The sequence below is a fragment of the Centruroides sculpturatus genome, unplaced genomic scaffold, assembly GCF_000671375.1.
Source record: "Centruroides sculpturatus isolate CEXI.00-Female unplaced genomic scaffold, Cexi_2.0 scaffold10, whole genome shotgun sequence".
Lineage (NCBI taxonomy): Eukaryota > Metazoa > Arthropoda > Arachnida > Scorpiones > Buthidae > Centruroides > Centruroides sculpturatus.
In genome coordinates, this window is record NW_019384396.1 from 533,898 (window position 1) to 543,958 (window position 10,061).

Sequence of the window (10,061 nt, forward strand, 5' to 3'; positions counted from 1 at the left end):
CGTATGAAAAAATATATTAATTTATCCCATCTTGACATTTTTCTCCATTGCATGTCGCTTCGCGTTGAATTTTCATCGATGTTAAGCCTAACGAAGACTATTGTATCGTAAAAAATTATTTTTTTTATTTTGTACGAACAAAATAAATATATTGAAAAATATAAAAACAATAAAAAAATTATACTTCAGAAGTCAATTTAGTATCAAAAACGTAAAATATTTGAGTAGCCCAAGACATAGCCAAAGATTGCAGCGCCACAGCACTGGCAAAAATTTAAATTTGCGGACTGGAATTCTTTCGGATGATTGACTTTCGGATAATCGACACTCTACTGTATACTTTGTTCACAAAGATTAATAAAATCACTTAAACCTAGATCTGTCTTTAAAATTTTGTTTTATTTTACACTTTTACATTGTACACAACTAGAGTAATTTTCAACGATGAATATTTAATCTTAACTAATACTTCAATTAAAAAATTTCATATAAAAATGTCAAGAAAATAGGCTGTACAAAAAATCTTTTAAAAATTATATATCTTGGGAACTAAATATCATGGAGCAATGTTTTATACAAAAATGTCTTGTATCCTGCAGTATCTCATTATTAATGTCCCTGCAGTATCTCATTATTAATGTCCCTGTTGGCATAGGCAAGTCCTTATGGTATTATAATGGGCATCTCCATTTCACCTCCCAGTGTCTCATATTTTATCTTTTGAAAGAAAAGGTCAACAGATAGAAGGAATCACATGTCCTGTCTTGAGTGGCATCTGATTTAATTAATGGAGATTTCACTTATTATTAACATTTACAATTTTTTATAAAACTCATTTCTATCATCAAAATTAAGTTTTATGCCATTTTATAATAATAACTACCTGGAACCTGTTGAAAATAACAGTTTTATTCAATTACAACACAAGGAGATCATTTAAAATTAAGCATTCTACACAAAAATCATCAATACAGAAAGTGTTTTATGGGCTATTTGCAGGTGATTTGCATCTACCTGTTCTCTAGTAACATCAATCATCTATCTCAATGGCATTTTCAATTTTGCATCCAAGTTCCAGTGTGGCAATCTAGCATTCCTAAAACTGACCAACTTCAATTAGCAGGGTTTAGATTAACAGTAAAAGTGGTGTCACCCCACCTCATGGCAATCTCCTTGCCTGTTATAAAACTCTTAACGTACCAACAATTGTATGTTCAAGTTCATTTTTCTTTTAGTTGGTAGATTTGTTAAACCATCAATCAGTATTATATAATGAATTGGATGGTTAGAATCAAATTTTAAAAGTAACAGCAGGGGTGCACAACCTGTGGCCCGTGGGCCACATACGGCCCCTTATCAATGTTTATGCGGCCCGCGGACGGTACAGGCCAAATCCCTTCTTTGGAAGTTTCTAAGTGTAGAACTTTTTTCCTTTCACAAAGTCATTAGCACCCAACTGTTTTATGACTTTCCCTGAGGTGAGAAATGGGGGGTTGTTCTATAAATAAGTCTATTTCTAGCTAACACTTTCTGGTTTAGATATCGAATATTTTAAGTTTAATACATCGTATTATAGCGATTTTTCGAAGAATCAAATAGAATAAAATGATGTTAGAACATCATTTCCGATGTTATTAGGAAGTTTCTATTTTGGCGGGAAATTTTCAATTTTATGCTTCGGAAAACTTGCTTATTGGTCTAAATAGCGTCAAATAACAAAAATAAGTGAAAATAGCGCTGAAAAACCATGAAAATAACGATTTTTTAGCATTTGTTTACATTCTAGATTCTGATTGGTATAGTCGAATTTGAATCAATCTTTTCTGAAAAGACGCTTATTCGTCAACCTAATGTCATTCAAACTAGAAAAAAACTAACCAGAGTTCAAAAAGGAATGTACAAAAAGCTATAAAACCAATAATTTACAACAATATCTCTCCATAGACTAAGAATAGAAAAAAAATTTTTCACATCAAATTTATTATTATTAAGTTGGACCAAGAAAATTAATACTGTAGTTGGAATAGAGTCATTACGACTAAAAGGAAGCCATTTGCATTAAAATATTTTGGATTTAATAATTATTACAAACCGCGTCAAGCCATAAACTTGTCAACAAAGAGGGTTGTAAAATGATTCCGTGTAGCTAGAAAGCTGCGGTTTTTTTTGTTTGAAAGAAAACAGATATATTTAGGTTATTTAAGTAGTAAATTAATTGGAACTTTTTATTTACTTTTATTTTTACATTCTTTTTTTCGTAAATTTAAAATTAAATTATTATTTTTAATTTTTATTTTATTTGAAATTTAACAGTCGTAAACTGTGATATATTTGTGACAGAAAACAAAAAACAGATTGATTCTAGCGCCAATTTGAAACGAGATATCGCAATTTTAATAATTATATTTAAAATATTCAGATTTTCCGCTGCACCGCGTTAATCACTTTTGATTCATTTCTGAACACGGGGGTAAAACTGACGGGCCATAAATATAATTTAGGTAAGAATGGTAACCACATTTATGATGGATTAGTGTCCTGCACCTGGCATGTTGACGATCTGACTCACAAATTCTGAGAAATGGTGGAGACGCCCGGACAGGGGTCGAACGAATTAAGACCTGCCTGGCCATTTGTCACGTGTGCGTAATAGTCTTCTGTCCCTGCCTCTTTAGTCTTTGGTCAGAGTGGATACAGAACAAAGCACGTGGTAGTCTAGCTTGCCTTATCTCAAACATGATTTGTTGCGGGCCTCAGAATTTTCGGCACAATGAGACATTGTTTTGCAGAGTGAACAGTATGGCGCCGGGCATTAAACGCAAGGTCAATCGCGAGAATCATCAGTTTCAAGAAGTGGAAGTGTGGACTAACAAGTACTGTTTTGTGCAACAGAACAACAGCATTATTTGCCTTTTGTGCAATGGAACAATAGCAGTGCCAAAAGAATTCAACCTGAAGCGACATCATGAAAGCCAACACAAGGATTTCCTTCTGCAAGGTACGGAACGCAAACGGAAAATCGAATCGTTACGACGATCACTAATCAGCCAACAAAATGTGTTCAAGAAACAATCTGGAGAATTGGATGCGGCTGTTGAAGCCAGCCTAGAAATATCTGCTTTAATAGCCAAGAATGGGAAACCTTTCACAGATGGCGATATGATAAAAAAGTGTCTTATCATCGCAAGTGAGATGTGTCCTGAGAAGACAGTGTTTTCAAACAATCAGTCTTAACCACATGACGATACAACAAAGAATCTCGCAAATTGCATCAGACATTTCTGGCCAACTTAATATTTTAGTTGCAAACTGTGCTTATTTTTCTTTGGCTGTGGAAGAATCCACTGACATATCATCAACAGCACAAGTGATTGTGTTTATTAGAAGTGTTTCACTAGATTTTATTGTGAATGAAGAATTTCTTGGCATGGCATCACTTTCTGGACATACAACTGGTGCTGACTTATTTACTAGTTTATTGAGCGTTTGCAACAAATCAGCACTGGACTTTGACAAGCTATCCAGCATTGCCACCGATGGAGCACCATCTATGGTTGGATGTGAGAATGGCATGGTCACCTTGCTGAAAAACCACCTTGGGGACAGGCAAAAGGAGTTAGTCCAGTATCATTGCATAATTCACCAACAGCAACTTTGTGCAAAGAAGCTGGGATTTGAACGTCTGCTGAAAGATGTCTATGATACTGTGAACTTAATCCGCCGTCATGGACTCAACCATCGACTCTTCACATCATTTCTTGAAGAAATAGATGCTGATTATGCTGACCTGCCCACGTATACTGAAGTTCGTTGGCTGAGCAAGGCAACAGTCCTCAAGAGATTTGTGGAGCTATTGGGGCCTATTATCACTTTCCTCAAAGAACGGGGGAACACTACAAGGAATTTGGAGGGACAAAGATGGCAGTGTGATTTAGCTTTCCTTGCTGACATTACTGCTTATCTAAACGACCTTAATTTGAGATTGCAGGGAAAGATGCAACTTGTTTCTCAGTTGACAAGTAACATCAATGCATTTATGACCAAACTATCACTTTTCAAGTCCCACATGCAATCAGAGAACTTTACACACTTTCCACATTGCAAGGCCATGAAAGAGAAATACCCACATATGAAGATGGATTACTCTGACCAAGTTAACACCCTCCTTACATCATTCAATGAGAGGTTTGGTGAATTCCAGAAATACAAGATCTACCTGCAACTTTTTTCAACTCCATTTGATGTGAAAGTGGAAGATGCCCCTCCAGATGTCCAACTTGAGTTGATAGACATCCAGTGCAGTGATGAATTGAAATCACAGTTCAAAAATTCTAATCTCCTCACATTCTACAAAGAACTGCCAGATACATCATTTCCAAAACTGAAAGACAATGCTCGATTTTGTGCAAGCATGTTTGGCAGTACCTATGTATGCAAACAAGCATTTTCGCTTATGAATTTAAACAAGTGCAAAACATGGAACAGGTTAACGAACGAGAATTTGGAAAATCTGCTGGTTGTTTCAACATCTGTCATTACACCAGACATCAAGAAGATTGCAGCCAGCATCCAATCTCAGCCATCGCATTAATCGCTTGGAGGTCCGGCCCCCAGTCAATAAACTTAATCCTAATTTGGCCCTTCTTCACAAAAGGTTGTGCATCCCTGGTAACAGTAAAGTAAAAACAAACTGATGCTAAAAGTTGATAGATGACACTGTGGTCAATAAACAAATGAACCTCTTAACAAATACTGGAGGAAATATAATTCATCACAAAAAAAATTTATGAAGAATTCAAATGCGTGTGGAATGGAACAAATTGTTCCATTCCACACACATTTGAATTCTTCATAACTATAGCCTGATGAAGACCTGGATGGGGTCGAAAATGTTTGCTGTTTTGTAAACACTAATCACTGGAGTTACAAAGGTTTTTTTGTGTGATGAATTACTGTGGTCAATATTGACAAAATTAATTTTATAAAAATTCTCAATGGAATTAGTTATTTAGTATTAAAAAATGTATAGAAGAAAAGTTTCCTGAGTTAAAACACTCAATCTTTACCAATTTTGAGGACTAAAAACACTGACTTAAAAATTCACAATAAGTAATTTATTTAAACCTTTAAAACATTCTCCAAATTCCACTGATGAGACCTCAATTAAAGGCAAAATACATTTGTCATTACTCAAACTAAGTCAGAAAGCTGAAATTCTCTTTCAATTAATATACAGAAATAAAGTTTTTTAAATAAAATATCATAACAGATGGTAACACCAATTTAAATTTTTTGCAGGGAAAGTTATGCAACTCATTTCTGGAATTTTTGTACTATGTTCAGTATATATCCACTCTATCCACTTTCCTATTTCTATCTTTTTCATCCAGCAAGGTCTCAAATAGTTTTATTCCTCCTAAAGACAATTTTCTTTCAATTACTTTCCAAAGATTAGTTCTTTTCCATTTTATAAAATGGACCAGAACCCATTTGTCTATTATACCCAATTCAAATCCAATTTGAATTTCCCAACTTTAACCATCTTATTAACTTAGGCTATGTCCTACATGGCAGCTTCCAGTGACTGCGGGTGGATAGAATTTTTGTACATGTTTCCAATCCATAAGAGACTTCTGTCCAGAGTGAACGCATGTTGTTTACAAGGTGGTGGTGAGATGACTTTGTTGAATGCTACTATGAAAAATATGACTAGCATTAAAATGGTAAATTTGAAAGGTAAATGTTATCACTAACTAGATACACAACAAATATAAAAGACTCTTTATAGAATAAGTTAAAAAAAGTTTTATTTTTAAAACATTACATTTAAATTATGTAAAAGATTATTAGTACATACAACATATATACACAATTTGTCATTCTGTTTTTATTTATCTATAAAATCAACCATTTTCTTCTTTGGAAGCATGAGTAGTGGAAGCGACGATCAAACTTGCTTGGTAGCTGCTTCCTGTACGCACATGTANTCAATTATGCTTTCATATAAAGTCTAGTAATAGCGAAGTAATAGCGAAAGCATAAAAAGAGTATTTTCGTTGAATTATGAGAATATCGCTATTCAAAAAGTATTCAAATAGATACACAACAAATATAAAAGACTCTTTATAGAATAAGTTAAAAAAAGTTTTATTTTTAAAACATTACATTTATACAAAATCAGAAATTATTAAATTATGTAAAAGATTATTAGTACATACAACATATATACACAATTTGTCATTCTGTTTTTATTTATCTATAAAATCAACCATTTTCTTCTTTGGAAGCATGAGTAGTGGAAGCGACGATCAAACTTGCTTGGTAGCTGCTTCCTGTACGCACATGTAGAATCGCCCTCTGGTGGTTGCTGAACACTAAACACAATTACTCCAGACATGCACATTTGCTTGAATCAGTTTGTCCACTCGGAAGCACATTCACACCCGTAGTCGCTGGATGCTGCCACGTAGGACGTACCCTTACCATCTGTTAACAACATATGTATGTGCTATGTTATTAATGACTTTAATTTCTTCCTTTATATCTTTTTGTTGTGTGGTGACATTATTTGCACAATGCACTAATTTCTTTAAAGGTCACTCTAGTGTACTGTCATGAATTACATGAATCTGATGGGATGTAAATCAACTTAAACGTTTCCTCACAATAAACTTTTGCAATATATTGATTGTAGTTGCTTTCCTGATTTTTGAACTTCACAGCATCAAACCGAAACTTTCATCAGAACATAAGACTACTAATCTGCCAATGTTGTTATTAGGCCTATTTTTTCAAATAACCAGAATGTCATACTTCAAATTTTATATCTTCTTCAAATGAGATAACAAGTAGTTCATGATGGAAAAAGTAAAGATTGTTGAAAAAGCAGAGAATGGGAAGTTATTAACATCAAAAATGTTGAAACCGTGACCAGCAAGGAAATGGGTCATCAAGAATGAGAGGAAGTAGTGCAGTGAAATTCAAAAACTCTTGGATGTTTTAAGAAATCAAATGACAAAATCTGTCAAATTTGAACAAATATTGTAGAGTTTCAAGTATTCTTTCTAGAAGGATATTTAAGAATTAGAATAATAAACTTAAAAGATGGTTTAAAAGTTGTCCTTAGTTTTAAAAAAAGTGTGAAATTACGATGACTAGTCAAGTAGGTAGGACCTTTTATATGTGATTTATATATTTTAGGAAATGTTTATTAACTATGTTAGCTTTTTCAGTCAATATCTATTATTTCTTTTAACATTTAATAAGTGATTAAATTTATAATATATCTAACAATACATTAATGACAACCAGTAAGATATTAGTATACATCACAAGATTTAAGTTCAAATCTGATCTCTACTCATAATTATAGATAGTTACAGCATTTTTAATCATTTCTCACTTATATCAGTTAATCCCAATATAGTTCTATTCATCAAAAAATAATTATGTATGACCTGTAGTATTTAATGTGTTGGTATCTACAACCACAAATCAGTGTGAAAGGATCTTATTTTCAGATAATTAAAAAATATTAAACAAATCTATAACCAAGAATAACGTTTTTTGAAAATCTCAAAAATAAAAGTGTTGACAAGTTATAAGAAACACTAGAACAGTGTTTCTCAACGGGGGCGATATCGCCACCAAGTGGGCGTTTTTCATGTTCAGGGGGCGATTAGTAACAATTTATATTTGGGGGGCGAAAAACAATTTTCTGGGTCATATAGTAAAACATTATATTAAGAATAATTAGATATTTTATTCGTTATAAACGTACAATAATTAAGCAAATAACATTATACTAGTCACTAGTCTATTCAATGCAGTACGAATTTGGCGCTAGCCTTGGCTTCTGGCATCGGAATTTTGAAGTGAAGGGGGCGATACTACGTAATGGTTTTATTGAAGGGGGCGACGATTCGTTCGAGGTTGAGAAACACTGCACTAGAACATCATGTTGACATTTTGTTCTAATAAAAATCGAAATTATCATTACTCATAAATACATAATCTAAATATAGCTAAAATAATATATATAGTATATCTATTATCTAAAATTAGAATTTAGAAACGATTTGAAAATCCAAACGATACAGTAAAAACATACAAAAACGCATACCGATAAAGAAAAATTAATATTTAACTCGGAAAGTTATCTATACTTATATTTACTTACTTTAAACCGATAGAGATAATACAAATCTACGAGAACCGAGTCTTTGGCTCTACGGAAAAGAGATAAATTACAAAGTAAAATTCCAAAACAAAATTCCGTATTTAAAATCACAATACGGCAAGTTACTTCATGCCACATATAGCAATTAGTGTAAGAATTATAGCAAGAAGTATATAGCAATTTAATAATTAACTAAAACCATAAATCTTAATATATTACTTCTACAGCCGTAAATTCTTCTCAAAATGCAAATATTGATAAGTTATCTTAGTTATAACTATTTTCAATGAATAATATCAAAATATTTTTCATAATTTTGAAAAGTTGTGTTGTAGGGGGAAAAAAAAAAAAATTTATCTAGAACTGATAGAGATGATGTAATACAGAATGTAAAAGGGACTCAAATATCTTTCATAATCCAATATAATTCAGGCTAATTGGTGTTTAATTAATCAGTTAGACATAACGATGAAGTTATCATCGATTCACAATTACAATAACTCACTTCATATTCGTATTGAATTGGTTTATGAACACACATTACTTAAATATTTTGTATTTTAGATGATTATCGCGTAGAGAAATAACCAGAAAGTAACATGTTCAAATATTTATCAATCTAAATAAGGAAAATATTGTTTTGAGTTAGGCTTACCAATTAGTGAGAATGAGTTGAGCTAGAAACGTGATGTTTTAAATAGCTGCTTTGTGTAGCTAGAAGAGCGAGGACATTTGCTGATCGATGTTCTTTCTTGTTAATTTTCTATTTCGGAATATTTTCAGTAACTAACTAATGAACCCGCCTCATTTACCGAACGCACAGAATTATGGTCTCGACACGATCGTTTGACACTTTTGCCCCCTGTTGGTGTGAACTAAAATCTCCAGATTGCCTCTATAAAAGATACGGGAGGTGTTCTGTCTGTAATTTCCGGTATACACTCTCTTTTTTAGATAAAGTAGAAATATTTTTTAACTAAATTAATTTTATTTTATAATTAACAAATCTCCGTAACAAATTTAAATATTGTAATAGATTATTATTTATTTTTATTAGAACGATTTAAGCGAATTCGTGTATCTATTTTCCGCTTTTTATTTTTAGTTCTTTTCACTTGTGAATTTTGAGAGGAATACTATCATTTTTCCACACCCATCGTGGGTTTCGGCTAGGTTCACAACCAGGCAGTAAAGTAACTTGAACTGGTATTAAGAGAGCCCTAATCGGTGGTGTAATCTGAATTTTGAGATTATGTGTGCTGCTCGAGATAGATTCGGAGATCCGAGACACGAGTCTCTGCCGTTTTGCAGAGAATGTTATTCAGTTACCTTCAATAGCGGATCCAGAAATCTTTAGAGGGGGTGAAGAAAGTAAACAATATGCCTTGCAAAATTTTTACCACTTTAGGTACTGTACTGTACTGTACAAGGCTTTACTCGGAAAAACACCGGGTGAGAGGTACAGTAGCGCCCTTCTCACCCTCTAAATTCTCCCGATCGCGGTATTTTTATCATAAAAATCGGTCATAAAAATAATAAGGTAATAAATATAATAATGTGATAGGCGTTATTGTATTTATTCTTATTTTAAAGTAATAAAACTGATTACTTTAGTATCGAGAGAGTGCTGTAGCACCATAAGCATCTTCCTGAATACACCCTGGCCCGAATTAGAACGTGCAAACCTACATTCACTCTGTACCACTGTGGATGCAGTCACTACTGCTATTAATGAAGGATTAACCTTCTGGTTATGATACACTAATGAGAACGGCTGAATGGTGGAGAACGGATACGACATATTCGACATATGCAAATAAGGCACGTGTCCCTTGATTCAGTAAAAAATTCTACGAATTAGAATCGCAAAAGTGATTGAGAT

The 10,061-nt window shown here is 33.1% G+C and overlaps 2 protein-coding genes across 2 annotated transcripts in view; one reads left to right on the forward strand and one right to left on the reverse strand.

Moving 5' to 3' along the window:
• Positions 1-9,051, reverse strand: part of LOC111618409 (ras-related protein Ral-A-like) — a 33,780-nt gene extending 24,729 nt beyond the window's left edge. Inside the window, exon 1 of the mRNA XM_023359939.1 lies at positions 8,835-9,051. The gene's annotated coding sequence lies outside the window, so the exon portion shown is untranslated. The remainder of the gene's footprint in view (positions 1-8,834) is intronic.
• LOC111618376 (general transcription factor II-I repeat domain-containing protein 2-like) lies at positions 2,800-4,591 on the forward strand. Its single transcript, XM_023359888.1, has 3 exons — positions 2,800-3,187; positions 3,303-4,185; positions 4,486-4,591. The coding sequence occupies exons 1-3, from the start codon at positions 2,800-2,802 to the stop codon at positions 4,589-4,591; spliced, it is 1,377 nt and encodes a 458-aa protein (XP_023215656.1).
• Positions 9,052-10,061: the final 1,010 nt, after the last annotated feature.